This window comes from Poecilia reticulata, chromosome 4, assembly GCF_904066995.2.
Source record: "Poecilia reticulata chromosome 4, P_reticulata-male-v2, whole genome shotgun sequence".
NCBI lineage: Eukaryota > Metazoa > Chordata > Actinopteri > Cyprinodontiformes > Poeciliidae > Poecilia > Poecilia reticulata.
Window position 1 is genome coordinate 19,242,897 of NC_088833.1, and position 16,532 is coordinate 19,259,428.

Consider the following 16,532-nt stretch of genomic DNA (forward strand, 5'->3'; position numbering starts at 1 on the left):
TTTGCCTTTAGAGACCTTTATTTACATGTTTATGGATCAGAATGGTAGCTATGAAAATACAGGCCAGTCCATCTGTATGTGCCCTAACAAATACAACGAAAGAACATGAAATACTGAATGAAAGATGTGCTTACCCTGAAACACAAGAGAACGTGTTGTTTTAACCGACTTCCAAGTCTTGTATTCGAGATTGTTTTCCCCAATTTTAAATGAATGAAAACAGTCTGATTCTCTGGATGTTTCAGAGGAAACCAACTAAGCCCTGTTCTGTCACGTATACATGAGAAAATGTTACAATCATGATGCTGAAATAAAAAATAAAAAAAAAAGGAAAAGCAAAAAGTATCTGGAACATCAGTAGAGCTCCCCCACATGTGCTGTGTGCCGATCAGAACTCACACAGAGCCGGGATGACTCCGGCTTGGACCCCCGACAGGACAGATCCAATTAAACCTCCTCCATTCAAATCAGTTCAACTGTTTGCAATTAATCCAAAAGGGGAAAGAAAAAGAAAAAAATAAATGTTTTCTTCTAACTTCTTTTGCACTACAGAGGTTTTATTTTGTTTTTGTTTAAAAAAAAAAAAAAGAAAAGTTCTTTGGAGGAATCCCACATTAGCGTAGCTATAGACTAACCAGCTTTCTCAGAGCATTAAACACCAAAGTTTATTTTCCAGAGATGTGACTTTGCGTCTCCTTGCTTCTCTCTCTCTCTCTCTCTCTTTCTCGCTCATTTCTCACAAACGCGAACAAAACGACGAAGTACGAGTTGAGTGTCTCTTGCTCTTCACACACCGCCGACACCCTGTACAGTCACTGGTGCAGGAAGTGGGGGGCCTCGGCTTGGCCCCCCCCCCCCCGGGGATCGTTAGCTTTCAGTGAGGAGCCAATCAGAGATCAGTAAATGACTTCATAGACTGTGGCCTTCTTGTCCCCAGAGCCGGTGACGATGAACTGGTCATCAGGTGAGATGTCACAGCTGAGAACCGACGAAGACTCCTTAGACTGTGCAGAGAGACGAAGAGGAAGGGGGAGCTTTACAAACTACAAGGTTTAAAGAGGAACTGAAGCTCTCAGGTTTGCTGAGTCAAATCTATTGTGTCCCATGTGAAAATAAAACAGATTCTACCTGGAATATGCTGGATCCGTAGGGCGTCCGCCAGGCGTTCAGGAGGTTATCTTTCCCCGTGCTCACGAACCATTTACCTACAGGACAAAACACACGCTGCTGTCAGCAGATAAAGCCTCATGGGGGGGCTGGGGAGAGCTACGGATGATTCTGACCGGCAGTAAAATAGGTTTTACCTCTCTGTGATTAAATACCCTAAAGAAATGTTACGTAGTAAATGCAGGTTTTCAGTGTGTGTGTGCGCGTACCGCAGTATGCGAACTTGAGGGAGAGGACGCAGCTCTCGTGGAGGTGCAGCTGGTACTTGTCGGGTTTGGACACGTGCAGCACTTCCACGTTGCTGCTCTCCATCCCTACAGCCAGCCACTCGCCTGTCGGACAGTAACCCAGGGAGAAGATCTGGGACGCACAGGGAGGCGGATTGTTTTTATTTTTGTGTCATTTATGGGATGCTAACTTCAGGTATCAAGAGTCCTGACCGAGTACCTGTGAGGTGAAGTCGTGCTGCTGCAGCTGCCGGCCCTCTCTCAGGTCCCAGCAGCGGACCGTGTTGTCCAGCCCTCCCGTCCAGAGCTTGGTGCCATCATTGGAGATGTCGATGCAGCTCGCTCCGTCTGTGTGGCCCTGGAACTGCCTGCACAAAAAAGGACATGAAACCCATCAGGCATCAGTGGTTTTTTTTTTCCACTAAAGTGGTTAAAATGTGACGGAAGGATCGGTGCTTTGAAAACTTAAGGTTTCTATTAAAAATGTTTTATTTTTTTCCACAATTAGTAGCCACATGACCCAGATCATGTCAAGTTGAACATTTCTTTCTGTAAATGTCTGATCCTCCCTCTATTGTAAACTCTCTGCAGTGCAGGGAGACGGTTCACCTACATTAATTACAGGATTTTTCCTTTCATACATTTGATGCTCTTGTGGTCAGTGATGCCATAGTTACTTTGAAAAAGCAACTTTAAAAAGATTACAGATTACTCTTTAAAAAGTAGTTTATTGACTTCACTGACTACTTGATTTGGAAAGTAACTAAGTTAGATTACAAGTTACTTTATTAGTTACTGTAAGCACCTGCTCTTGCCAATACTTACTTAATTGCAAGTTATTTTATAGAACAATGGAGATTGTTTAATGGTTTAAAAAAAAAAAAAAAACTTTAGTCATTTTTGTGTGCTCCACTAATGTCTGTAAAACTCCAAGTAATAGAAGCACACAGTGATTTGAATAAGTAACTTTAATCTGATTACTGGATTTGAACCACAGTAACGTGTTGGATTACTCATTACTGAAAATAGTGGTCGGATTAGAGTAATGTGTTTTTGTAATGCATTACTGACATCACTGCTTGTGGTACAAAGTCACAGAAACAGAAAGAGGCGATACATTTCCTAAATTTTCTATTCAAGCTACAGAGAAATCTTCATGAATATCTGCATAAACGTGTGGATTAGCTAACTTATTATGCCTTCCACGTATGCGATTCGGTTACATTTTGGTGCTGTCAGCATTTTAGATGCATGAGGAGATAATATCAGGTCATCTTTCCTGAAGCTTGTCAGTTTATAAACTAAAGGATGGGTCCTCTGGGAGCTTGTCCTGGAGGTTTCCTGCCTGTTTTATGAGCAACAGATGCTAATAGTTGCTGCAGCACTGCATGTAGATAAACAGCTGAACATGCAGTAGCAGAAATGTCTCCTGCGGATGATTTTATGGCTCGTCTTCTCTGGAAATTCGGTGATAGAAGATTTAAGACTGCAGTGCTAATGTGGGGAAAGAAAATGGTTCTTTGGGAGTATTTATCCAGCGCTGTATGGTAAAATCATTAATAACCTGGCAGCAACTTTCCAAATTACACTTTATAAAGTGAGACACAAGCTCAGCTGAAAACCAGAAATCTGCCTTTTTAACAGTTGATTTTGCCAGAAATCTTCTTCCCCACTTCAACCAGCGCCAACTTACTAAAAACTAATTTTCATTTTCTTAGTTTCGATCTGCTCTCCTCGTCTGACTGAAACGGTTTCAGACTGATCTGACGTTTCTTGCTCCTACCTGACCAGCGTCTGGTTGTGCAGGTCCCAGACGACGATGTTGCCGTCGCTGCAGCAAGAGAAGCAGACCTTGTTGTCGGGGGAGATGGCCAGGGCATAGCAGGCCGGGGCGGACGACGTCAGCTCCGCCTTGATGCGGGGAGTCGGCGTGGCCAGATCCCAGATGGACAGCGTGCTGGCCTCGCCTCCGACAATCAGGGTCCGACCGTCAGACAGCAGCTTGCAGGAGCGGATGTAGTTATCCCGGTTCTGATTGGACACGGAGGGTGTGGAGTGCGTTAAGTTTACACGTGGTGCAATAAAATATGCTGCTGCTGCGTTTGACTTCCAATCTCCCATCATGTCTCACCAGACAGTCCAGCTGGGCCATGGGGCTCTTGCTTCCCGGCTGGCTGATGTCCCACACCTTGACGCAGCCCTTGCCTCCGGTGTAGACGTGGCGTGTGGAGGTGCTGATTGTGACGGCGCACACCACCTCCCCGTGGCTCAGCGTGTGGATCTGACGGGCATGACGCGGGATGCCCGGGCCCAGCAGGGCGTCGGGGGGGAATGGCACCGGCTGCATCTGGCCGTCGGCGCTCACGTGGAACGAGTAGGCGCTGGGAAGAGGAGAGAGGAAAGAACTGATTGAAAGATGCATTCACGATTAAAACAAGAGTGATGGTTTTGTTTTGGATTTGTGTTTAACTGTGCTTATGACAAAGCAGAAAGCTAATAAAACTATGTGGTTTGAAAGATACTGAACCTGAAAAGAGGGGGGGGCTTAATACAGGCTTTTGTATTAAGCCCCACCCCATTCAATATTCAAAACATTTTTTGCTACAAATCTTTTATTAAACACTCTACTAGCTTTGCACATAGAGAGGCAAGACCGTTTACCCAGAGTTCTTTGCAAAATACCTCAAATTTAGCCATACTGAATATTGAACAGCAGTTAATATCCACTTTTAAAATCTTCAAAATGACAAATTTTCTTCTCAATCCATCGTTCTCCACATCAACTCTGACCAGCTTCCCCGTCCCTTAGGAAGAAACGCATCTGCAAAGCATGATGCTGCCAATACCGAGCTTCACAGTGAGGAATGTGAATTCAGGGTGTATTTATACTGAAATTCAGTGAAATAAAGGTGGAGTCTATTTACTAATCAAGTAGCTTCTGAAATCAACTCGTGATTTTTATATTTTTTAAATCTAGAGGTATCAAAAAAGGGGGCTGAATGTAAAAGCTCACCACACTTTTCAGGTTTTGATCTGTACAACATTTCGCATACCAAGTATTTTATTTCCAGCGCTTTTAGTTTGTTGATCACAAATTAAATTACAGTTAAAAATATGCTGAAAGTTGTGGTTGTAAAGGGAGAAGATGTGAAAAAGTTCAAGCAGGATGAATACTTTTAAAAAGCGCCATATTTGGTCTTTGGTAAAATCTCATCATCATCTTGAATGTATCGTATATGAGACACAATCACATAATTCAAAAGAAAACCTGGGAGATTTTTAAGGATTCTATCTCTCCTGCTTTTGCTTGAGACTGAAAATCAGAAGAAAAAAAAAAACAATCTAACCATTGACCTGAACACTGAGCTGGAAATTTCTGCTGAACTGGCGGGACCACTTTTGAACCAGAGAAGATTTTAATAATTAGGAAGAGGAAACTCACGGTTTTCCTGAGGCCGACTGCAGGCTGGCCGGAAGCCCAGGGACCCTCATATGCGAGTGTGGAGACTCGTAGCCCACCTGCAGCAGATAAGATGCCTTAGAATAATAAAAAAAAAAATGGCTTAAGGAGAGACTAAAAAGACAGTGGTTCATAAAGAAGAGCACTAGCTCATTAAAATGGATAATACAGCAACAGTATCTGGATAAAAAGATCTGAATAAAACAAGATAATAAAAGAGCAAAGAGGTTTTTAAGAGGCAAGGTCACAGCCTGCCAGATTTTTAAAGATAAATCACACTGCAGCTGCTTTTCCTTTGAAACACTCATGTCCTCTCCATAAATATCCAGATTTTTGACCTTTCTGACAGCTTTATATGCTGAGGCACCAACATATGACAGTGACACTGCAAAGACAAATTATCTGCAGCGCGCCAGCCTCACCACAGGGGACCGGCCGTAGCCCGCAGCAGCTGCAGCCGCCGCCGCCGCCGCCGCCGCCGCTCCGTTCATCTGGGGGGAGACCAGGTGGAGGCCGGCGCCGTAGCCCCCCGCCCCGGGCAGATCTCCGTTCACCCCCGGAGGGGGCAGGCCAAAAGCCCCCGGAGGGTAGGCCCCCTGCACTGCCAGGGGATTCCTCAGACCAAGAGCTGGGAGAGAAGGAGACAGAAGAGTGTTTAACGCTCTGGAGAACACGTCTGAACAAATTTGTGATTGAAGGAACCATTTCAGTGCGTCAGTCATTCAGAATCCTTCCGTGTGATTTTTGTCACCGGCTTAAACATGATGCAAAATCTATTAAAAATGAGCCTTTCAGACACCTGTGACCGACGAGTTGCGAACAAGCAGCAGGACTGGACCACTACTGACCCCTGCTGGCCACCGTGGCGTCCTGCATGGAGGCAGCACGTGGTAAGTCGGTATGTATCCCCATCCTTTATGTCCACCGTCGGCATTGTGTATATATGCTTGCTCGCATGCATAATAGAGTGTGCAAAATTGGAGCAGACACCAAAAGTGAAGTGTAAAAGAAAAAAAGAAAAAAAAAAGCGAGAGAAAGATACAGTGGAATCTAGATGGAGGCTCATTATGAAGCGGCTCACAGTCACAGTCCATCACCTCTCCTAATCTTTCCATTTAAAAAGTGAAGCACGCTGAATATTTCTACCCACAGCTGCTTATTAAGTCCAGATGGTGGTCGGCGGAGATGAGCGGGCTGACATTCATACCAACTACTGCAGCAGGGCTCTGACCGACGCTGCAAGGAACAGGGTCACTGCGGCTGAAGTGCAAAAGTGAAATCCTATTTCTGATTGATCTGTTGAGTGCAGATTGTTAATTACAGAGTTAGCATTAAAGCTACTGAATGGTTAAGCTCAGAGACGCGAGTACCAAGAGGGTCGACACCGGGCTTTCCTGGAACCGGTCTGAACTGTGGGGGCCCACTCGGACCCGGGGTGTTGGACTCCTGAGACATGGGGGTCCCCGGCTTCATACCAGGGGTGCTAGACTTCTCTCTCTGGAGGACAGAGATAAAGGCAGAGATGTGATGGCAGGTATTTCACTACAGAACATTCATTCATTATATTCAGTCATTCAACAGTGCTCAAAATATTTTTTGGCTCCAGTAAAAATTACAAAATAAAATAAGTGCTTTCAGTGCAGCAGCATCGTCTCCCACAGACATTTTAGAGAGAAGAAAAATCAACATTTAATTTCAATAGATTTGTTCAGTGGATGATTAAAAAAAATAAACTGTTTATCGCTTAACAAAATCACAAGTGGTTAAATTATTGATTCCCCTTAAAATTCATTGAACCTCCCTATTGTCATCCACCCAGTGCATATTGGATTTGGTGTATGTTTTAGTTTTGCTTTTCAAACTTTTTCAGTGTCAAAAACACAAATTAATACCGGATAATTGACAAGTACTGAAAGTTGAAACTGTCTCAGAGAGGCAGAAGCACTGAACTCTTGATAATTATACAGCTGCTAAAAACTAAAATCAAGGTGTTCATGCACAAATGTCCATACAAATCTTGTACATTTTCTCTTTTATTCTCCCTTATTCAGCTACATATTATTATTTTTTTTTCTGGGTATGTTATTTTTAGAACAACAGAATAACTTGCATTTTATAGGGATTTGTACATAAATGCAAAACACACACACACACACAAAAAATTCAACAGTAAAAAAAAGACTGAGAAGGCAAATGAGTTGCAAAATATAACCCATAATGACAAAGTGGCAACGCAATCGCTGAGGGACGGCTGGACGGTTGTAGCACAATATGTGAGAAACTACTGATCCTGAACAAAATGGCAAAATAACAGTGTGGCAGCATGGAAAAGCGATGTGCTCAGAAAGAAACGCTTTACGTGTAGCTGCACATGTGAATGTGGTGTTGAAGAGGAAAGCGGAGATTTGTTTGACAGCACATATTTTCATCTACCTGTGGGGGATCTTTGCCTCGGGATGGGGACGGAGCGCTGCTTGATGAAGCCAGGGAGGTGGGGCTGGCCTGTGGGGGCCCTTCCTTACGGGACGGGGGGATCTTGTCTAAACCGTTCTCCCTTGACGAGTACGACTGCACGCTGCGGGGGGATGATGGGTCCTGAATGCAAAATGCAACAATGTATTAAATATGACAAAAGAACAAAAGCCATAGCTCCCCATTTCATTTTTTTTTTAATACGTCATTTGATATTTGTCAGGTTTTGAAATTGTTTTGCTTTGTTTGTCAGGGTTGTTCCACTGCACTCACAGCGAACCAAAGTCTGCTTAGAGTAAAAACTAAATGATGCAGCTAAAGTTTCTGTTTTACTTTAAACAAGATTCAGGTTTAAAGTTCAGGAATTTCAGCGCAACCTTTAAAGGAAATGCTCTCTTTGAAGAAAAACCAACAAACAAACTCTGAATGAGATTCTTTACTTCACCGAAGCAGCTTGTTTATGATTTAACGCATTTTCCAAGACATTTTAAAGCAGCTGTAGATTTTGAAATCCTATTTTCACGTAAGAAAAACTGTCGGAAGTTACCTCAAAAACATAGCAGCTCTTACTAACCTGGACTCATACATGTTTAACTGATCATTAACACATATCACAGGTAACTTAGAAACATGTCTTTCATTACATCTTCCTCTCTGTCTATATCCTGCAGTTACAGAGCCTGCTGACAATTCACTGATGTTCATCTCGACATGATCTTCCAGAGCATTTCACTACAAGACAGGAGGTTTAGACTGAAACTATGACCTGAGCTCAAACCCTTTCTGTTTTATAGAGGCTGTTCTGGCTGCATGTCAGCCTGAACAAAATCCTCAAGCACCCTAAAAGGACCTTAAGCCTCAGTGGATGCTGAACCTTCTGACATCAAAATTACATACTTTTCCAGCATCAAACTTCTAGACTTTTTTTCTTGAAGTTTAAACAGAAGTATTGAATGCAGGATCCACAAGAGAAACAAAGGACAAGGAAAACAAAAAACCTTTACTGCTTTTTGGCATTTGGGCAAAACAGTGTGTCCTTTTCCAAATCTGTAACTCTTGTGTTTGTAATGGAGATTTGAGTGTCCTTCCTAAGTCATATTTCTTTGATTTAAGAGTCATGATCTGATTTGTAGAAATTACTAAAACCTGCACTTTTATTTCAGGTTTTGGTCAAGAGTCCAAAAAGAAGTAAAAAGCGTGTTCAGCCAGTAATTTAAAAACATAATTTCAGACGGACTCAAAGTTAGAACAGAGGTGCATCTTGTCAAATCAGAGATAAATCTAACAAATGCATATCAAAGTTAAAAAAACAAACAAACACAAAATTCATTAAGTATTACTTGATTTTTAACACTTTAGAAAACTAATTAGAAAAATTCCTCTTTTCAGGATTGTACATGTATGTTTAATTTAATTTTATTTTTTTTTTAAACACCGCAGGCTACAGCTCAGATTGTGCACCTGTATGCGTTTTGGATGTGTGTGCGTCTAAATGAGGTCAGGCAGAAGCAGAGGCGGGCATCATTATTCCTATTCATGTGAGTCTGCTGGCTGTGTTTACACGGTGCATGCTGATGAAAGCGGTCAAGTGAAGCAAACAGAGGCCGGCGGCCGCCTACTAACCTCATCCACCACCAAATTATCATCGCTCTTATCCGCATCGCTGCCCTGCGAGAGAAAAGGGCATAATAATAATAAATAAATAAATAAAACACTCCTAGGTTACCTGCTGTATGCAGAGAGCATAGACAAACAAACTTGACAGGAAGATAAAAAAACAAGCAGCACAAATGTAAATGACCCTTATACTATTTTTAACAGTGTACAGTAAACAAGTCTCAAATCAATGACTTTCTACTTTCAAGCAACATAATTGGCTAAAACTCACTCGACTATGTGATCCTCCACAGTTACTCCAAGAAAACAGTACAGAGAGTCAGAACTGTAAATATTTTAGATAGAAAGAGGGCAGTTCCCCAAAGTCTGCTGGTCTTCCACTGCACAAAAGACACCGTGTCTTTTATCTGACTCGAATTGGAGGAGTTGGGTGAAACTTTCCTGCAGTTACTCAAACATTTAAGAGTGTTATGAAAGTGTCCTCACATAGTCTGTCATGAACTCCTTCTCTTCAGCTTTCCTCTTCTTGCCGTTGCTGAGGTAGTCTGTTGAGCGGCCCTTGTCCCCGTTGGAGAGGGAGCTCTGCAGAGAGGGAAGGGTTAAAAGGGCAAAAAGAGTGAGCGTTTGCACACGTGAGGATGAAGGATGGAGAGGAGGAATTTATATAGAGAGGAGGAGATGAAGCAAGGAAGTACAGAGGAGTAGGAGAAAGGGCGTGAGGGTGGAAAGGGAGGAAGAGGATGATAATGAGGTGAGGGGGAGTGCATAAATCATGTCAGGCTCATGAGCCGCAGAGATGAATGTGAAAGAATATCAGGCTGCATCGACTGGCCGGCCCACTGAGGGAAGCAGCGGGAGGCAGAGTTTTCTTAACGGCAGTGCAGAAGATGGGAGAGGGAGTGAGCTAAAGTCAAAAGCTGAAAACAAATGTGAGCGCATTGTGGAATAAAATCGCTCCAACAAGGAAAGTTTCAAAACACAACAAAAGAGATGGACGTGACCTTGTGTTTTTAACTTTATTCGACGTGTTTTAGAATATATTTTTCCCCACGTACTGTTGGATTGTTTTGTGCTAATTTTTAGCATCCAACTCCTCGACAACTACACAAATCAAGTTCGGAACACAAAGATAGAAATGCAACAAAAAAACCCCATAAACATCCATGTGACAGACCAATAAGAAGTTGTGTATGATTATAAAGTGGAAGAAATGTGATATAGGGCTTTGCGTTGTTAAATATTTATCCTCCTCAAAAAATTCCATTAGCACCAATTATCTTAGGATGATGATTAATTTGTGAATAAAAACTATTGGTGTGGAAAAGAGCAATATCAGCAACTATTTTGCTAAACGTTGTGTTGTTCCATCACATAAAATTCCCATGAACTGAATTTGTAGTTTAATGTGACAAAATACGAAAAGTTTCAGGGATTTTAAACACGTTTCTGAGGCAATGTAATGAATTTTGAAATCAACTTTTCATCTAACATTTTATAGATATAAAAAGTGGTGAAATTTTTAGCTCTTTTTTTTTAACTCCAGCATTTATGGAAAGAGCTCCCCAATTTAGATCAGGTGTCCCACTATGAAAATTAGTGGAACAAAATGGTGGGAAGGTATGACTGTGCTTCACACGAGTGATCAATAGTGAGGTGGGGGTGTAAATTGCACTCACTGGTCCGGCTTCCCGGTCTATTCAGGTGCGGAATAAAACGTCCAACACATCCAGGAAGTGTGCAGCAATGCAGCAAGGGCGAGAAAGGACAAAGAAATGCACATAATCATAAAGTTATTCACCGTTACTTCATACAATGTGCAGAAATATCCCCAAGGAGTATTATTACCAGCAACTATGTCTATGTCCTGACATCGCTCCAAAGGAAAAATCAATCAGATTTCAACCACGCCAAGATTTAATGCTTACTCTCCTCCTACATCAGCATTGTGGGTTTTTTTTTTGCCTCAAAAATGCCGTCTGGCTCCTGTCTGAACATTGGACTCATCAACCCTCTAAGCTCTGCAACACAAAGAGAATGTCACGCCTCATTTAAAGCATACCTCTGTGGTGCTCTGCTGCAGCAGCGGAGGCTGCCGCCACCGCCTCCAGGTGTGCCCTCTCATCTTTGGCTGCAAGCTGGGCCCCCAAAGCCCCGGACAGGGCCAGCAGGCCGGACCCTCCGCCGAGTGCCAGACCGGGGTGGGGCAATCCTGATGGGTGTGGGCCGACTGGCAAACCCTGGGCATGCTGGGAGAGGTGCTGGGCCTGAAGCTGTTGCTGCACACGGGAGAATGAATACAAACCCAGAGAGCAAGAGAGAAAGAAAAGACGAGAGAAACTTGGGTGACTTACAAGGAGTGGAGGAAGTGGTTTCACTGGAAGTAATTAAGAAGAGGAAAAGGAGGAAAGGAGGAGGGGGGAACTAATTGTTGCGATGTGCACATAAGGAGAAATGCCAAGGTCAAAGCAGTGGCACAATTAACAACCCTGTGGTGAAAATTTTGATTAAAGTTTTGAAATAAAAATAATTTTTTTTTTTTTTTCGAAGTTTGCAAAAACGCCAGCAAACATTTAAATCGACTTATTTTGGGAGCATTCACGTTTCTTGAACTGACGCTCGAGTGAGGTCTGAAATCAAATCTCCATTTTTGATGAGCGTAGTTTGAAAACGAATAATGAGCCGATGAAGTCGGCACATTTTAAAATGTAGCGCATGCCAACAGGTTGGCTTGTGCTGCAAAAAGAAAAAAAAAGGAGGAAAAATAAAATATGGGAGTATAAGGTACACACGCTCTGAAGCAGAGGGGGGAGCCCACGTACCCCTATTGAAGCATTTAGCTCCCCCATGGTCACCTGTTTGGCGCGCTCCATGGCCTGGACCACCTGCTGCTGGTGCTGCGGATCAAACCAGAACATCAACCAGTCAACTTACAGTCTGCTAACTTTACATAAAAAAACAGGAGCATTTACATAAATTAAAACATCATCGAAATGATCATTAATTTCAGAAGTCCAATTCAAAAAGTAAAGCTTGTTTATAAACTCATTACACGCAGCGCGACAATTCCAGTCTTCATTCTGTTAGTTTTGATTATTATGGCTTTCTGCTAATTAAAACCCAAGAATCGGAATAACACTTGACTAATTAAAAATGACAATTTTAACAAAAAAAATGTCTGCCTGTATTATGTCTTAAGCAATCAAGGAGATGGTTTATCCTTCTTAAAGAGAGTAAATTACAACAAGTTGGCTGTTCACGAAGACCATTCATGCAAAGTTAAATGGAAGGAAAAAGTATGGCAGAAAAACCTTTTTAGGTAACATGAAGGATTATGAAGCAAAGCATATATAAGAGCTTAGGGTAGATTCACAAGGCGTGGAGAAAAGTTCCAGTTTGTTCTTCAGCAAACTCAGACGTGTCCACGACGTGGACTAGGATGACAGCATTCCTCCTGGTAAACCAATCACTGGAAATCAGAAGCATCTTAGCGAAGACAAGGAGATGAAATACTGGTTGCAAAAGAGGTTCAAAGTCTTATTTTTAGACAAAAGCAAACATTGTGTTTAATTTCTTCTGGAGGAAAAATGCAAAGGAGTAGAATCCAGGTTCTTTTAGGTGCAGTGTGAAGTTTCCACATAATCTCATCTGCTGGTGTCGGTGCACTCTGTTTTATCAAGCCCAAAGTCAACTCAGCCACCTACTGGGAAACTTTTGAGCATGTCACGCTTCCATCAGCTGGCTGGTTTTATATAGGTGCGATTTTATTTTCTGGCAGTTCTCTCTCTCTCTCTCGCACGCACGCACGCACGCACCAAAAGCTGGTTAAATAATCTTGGTGTTCCTGTTTCTGATTGGCCAGCAAACTGACCTGAACCCCATAGAGAATCTATGGAGTAAGATGAGGAACACCAAACCCAACAATCCAGACAGGCCGCAATTAAACCTGAGCTTCCTGAATGCCTCAGCAGAGCTACAGGCCGATCACTTCCATGTTACGCAGCACCAATGCAGTAATACATGAAAAGGAATCCCAAATGTGTACTGACTCTGTATGACTACAATTTCATTTGAAAATAAAACTGGGATTTAATTGGCTTTAAGTCGTATTCTCTAAAATTAACAGAAATAAACGCTTGAAACGCTGAAAACACCCAAGTTTCACTTTTTCAACTGAATTACTGAACCTTTAAATTTTCTGAGATGTGCCTCAATGAGCACATGACAACTTGGACAATTAGTGTAGAATGAAACCCTTCGATGAGCATTGTTTTTAAAAAATATTGCTCTTTAGTCTAAATGGAGGCACACCGCTCTGTCCTGTCCATCTGCAGCTCTGTGTGCGCGTGTGTCTGAGACAGATATTGATAAATGTGGACACGGCCACTTTTGTGTGGGTTCCTGTCACAACGTAGAGACGGAGAACTGAATACAGAGTGTGTGCGTGTCCACGTGTGTGTGTGTGTGTGTGTGTGTGTGTGTGGGGGGGGGTGTGCGTATGTGTGTGTACGTGTCCCACCTCCTGCGTCAGAAAGGGGATGAGCTGAGCACATATCACGTTCAACCGCTTGGCAATCTCTGTCTGAAAGAGCAAAAAAAAAAAAAAAAAAAAGATACTGTCACTTTGATGAATAAACACACAAACAATCACACCACCAAGACCGAGCATGTACACAAAGAAACGCGCACACACACACGCACGCAGACGTGAAGGTTACGGGCACACACACAGTTTTGGCCTGCTTCTCCCAGGGCCGGAGTGGTAAATATTTCAGCTGCTTACATCTGGTCCATGCAAATGGAAACTCTGCCAGAGAGTTTGGCTAAAATATTCATGGACAGCATCTGCTGTGGCCACAACCAGCCCACACAGAGAGCGAGAGAGTGTGTGTGTGTGTGTGTGCGTGTGTGTGTGTGTGTGTGTGCGTGTGTGTGTGTGTGTGTGCACAAAGACAAGACACAACAAACCCCATCTTGTGTGTGTGTGTGTCTCTGCATGTCTGTTTTGTCTCTGTGTGTTTGTATTTATGCATGTACGGTTTTGTGAGTGCGTGTTCCCCGTTCGGTGGAAGGGTTTTGGGTTTGAAGGTCTCGTCTTCTTTGTGCTGTGGGTGTGTGTGTGTGTGTGTGTGTGTGTGTCTACCAGGACACACTCTAAAACATTGCCAGCAGCAAACTTTTCCTCCATTATCCCTTCATTTATCCATTCTTCCTTACCATCCGGACGGTAATCAGTGTGACGTACACCGTGGTGTTAGCTCTGACACACACCAGCGTGTTCGGTGGCCGGTCCAACGAGGCCGTTAGGGCCAGTAATGATATGCATGCAGAGATCATGACAGCATCATTATAGCTGCAGGCTGTTTATCTTGTTGACAGCAGCTACTCTTTGAAGTGTGTGCTTGTGTGTGGGAGAATGCATGCCCATTTCCACCTCCACACAAACACACACCCTCAGCCTCCCGCTCTTAAGTGATTTATTGATGCTGGACTGAACTCCTCCCCTCCCTCCACCTCCTCCCCCCCACTTCTTTTTTCCTTGCGTTCCTCTCTCATTGCTCTGACTAGCTTCATCTCTCCCCATTGGACTCCCAACCCCTGCCCTTCTTCCCTCCATGCTCTGAATCCATCACCCCCCCCCCCGCCCCCCCCCAAAGCCTCCCACCCCCAGGGAGACACAATGATTTCTTGTTAGAGAACTTCAGCTACTAAATGACATCTTCAGGAGAGGGGGAGAAAACGGAGAGAACATGAGCAATCTACAGGAGGAGAATAGAAGGGTAGGATGAAATGGGAGAGGGGAAATGAAAAGAGGGGGCGGAGGAGAGAAAAGAGGAGGAATGGGGGCACAGTGGGTTGAGGAAATGACTGTCGAAGGATGGATGTGGGATGGAGGGGAAAAATGGTTAAAAGAGAAACAGAAGAAAGGCGGAGGAGGGGAGGGGGGGCAGAATTCAGACTGGGTGGAGGCGGGAGGAGGGGAAAGGCAGCAGTGGCGGCGCGTCAAAAGCGGAGCGATTGAGATGGCGAAATGAAGAAAGGGAGCGGAGAAAGATAGAGAGTAGACAGCAGGAAGGCAGTGACCTGATTTAAAGCGAAATTCAGCATGGACTGAATGTCTGCGAAGGAGGCCGAGGTGGAGGAGGGGATGCAGACAAACAGGAGACGGAGAAATCAATGAAGCAATGGAGAGGAGAAGAGACATGGATAGTGTAAATAATAATAATAAAAAGGAGAGATTAAGAAATAACAGCATTAAGAAAACGGGCAGAAAGATGGGGGTTTGGGGGGAGAACGAGCAGTGCAGGAATGACGGGAGAAACAAACAGGGATTAATGTTGGGCAAGAGGGAAGGGCAGAGCTCTCCTCTAGCTCTGGTGGAGAAATGAATTCTGTTTGTGGATCTTATTAACGCCTCCACAGCGCAAACATGCTCTAGAAGTCCATCAGAAAACTGAGATTAGCAGCGGAGAAAGAAAAACACACTTTTTTGGAAACAAGAGTTACTCAGAGCTGAGAAGGATGTTGGTGAAAGGATGAAAGAAATCAGGAAAAAAAACACACACACCAAGTTTTAGGAGAAACGGAGCAAAGCAGCAGACCAGGAGATGACTCACCTGTTTGTGCATTTCGATGTTAAGGCCGTAGGACATTTCATAATACTGAAACAAAAAGGAGAAGATTAGGAGAAGATCGTAGTTATACAAAATAAAGAATAGGGCTAAAATTATTTTTTTGTGCTTGAATCGTTTTTAGATATGAAGTGGTGATTATTCATTTACTGCCGAAACAAAGATGCCTACAGTTTCATCCTTCTGGTTTAAAATGGCCATAAAACAGAGTTAACAGAGATATTCTTTTATTGCCAAGAGCTTAGATGAAAAACCCAAAGTGAACAATGAATCCTCAACATATTTGTAAACTGTCAAGAGTGAAACACATTCCCATCAGAGCTTTACTCCAAAGATCTGCTCAAATACCATTTAATCTTAACCAATATGATAGTTAATTTGTGCATTAGTTATAGCTGCACAATATCTTGATTTGCAAGCATCGCTGAAATTTCAATATGCATCACAAAGGACTGCTGTGATGCAGTATCACAGCACATCTAGTAGGGTCTACGTACAATATAAATTATGTAAGTCAGACGGGAGTCAGCTGAAGAGCAAGCGGTCTGCTGATGTTTCTGCTATGATAACCAAGCTACTTCATCCAAGCTGCATATCTGTGATGTTGTATTAGATACAAACACTTCATGAGCATAACTGTGCAGCAGACAGGAATAGGACAGACACAAAGGAAAACAAATTAGACTTTAACAACCTCACTGTCAGCACCGTCACAGAACATGTTGAGCCTCCGATCCCAAAAACAACAACAAAATAATCACTATGTAGTAAAACAGGTGAGTGCTCCTTTCTACACACCTTTGTTGGGCTTACCCATAAAACAACAGGATATTAGAAAAGAGAGGTTTTGTGCTTTGCATAAGCCTGTCTATAATGACCAAATCCAAAAATGCTCCAAATAAAACTAGAGAAAAAAAATTCAAGCCAGTGGAAAGTGGAAACTTTTTGCTGCCAGACTCG

General features: G+C 43.0%; 1 protein-coding gene across 3 annotated transcripts in view; it reads right to left on the bottom strand.

Annotated features, from left to right (window-relative positions):
* tle2a (TLE family member 2, transcriptional corepressor a) overlaps positions 1-16,532 on the bottom strand; it is a 48,130-nt gene continuing 31,598 nt past the window's right edge. Inside the window, exons 4-20 of one of the 3 annotated variants that reach the window (XM_081606436.1) lie at positions 15,558-15,602; positions 13,460-13,522; positions 11,733-11,837; positions 11,003-11,219; positions 10,620-10,636; positions 9,430-9,525; positions 8,950-8,994; positions 7,288-7,449; positions 6,225-6,351; positions 5,277-5,482; positions 4,837-4,913; positions 3,526-3,775; positions 3,178-3,425; positions 1,615-1,762; positions 1,377-1,527; positions 1,129-1,205; positions 1-1,004 (exon numbers count right to left, since the gene is read on the bottom strand). In XM_081606436.1, coding sequence (XP_081462562.1) covers positions 897-1,004; positions 1,129-1,205; positions 1,377-1,527; positions 1,615-1,762; positions 3,178-3,425; positions 3,526-3,775; positions 4,837-4,913; positions 5,277-5,482; positions 6,225-6,351; positions 7,288-7,449; positions 8,950-8,994; positions 9,430-9,525; positions 10,620-10,636; positions 11,003-11,219; positions 11,733-11,837; positions 13,460-13,522; positions 15,558-15,602 — 2,142 coding nt within the window. In that variant the 3' untranslated portion in view covers positions 1-896. The remainder of the gene's footprint in view (positions 1,005-1,128; positions 1,206-1,376; positions 1,528-1,614; positions 1,763-3,177; positions 3,426-3,525; positions 3,776-4,836; positions 4,914-5,276; positions 5,483-6,224; positions 6,352-7,287; positions 7,450-8,949; positions 8,995-9,429; positions 9,526-10,619; positions 10,637-11,002; positions 11,220-11,732; positions 11,838-13,459; positions 13,523-15,557; positions 15,603-16,532) is intronic. The other 2 variants (XM_008406955.3, XM_008406953.3) reach the window with 2 other exon arrangements.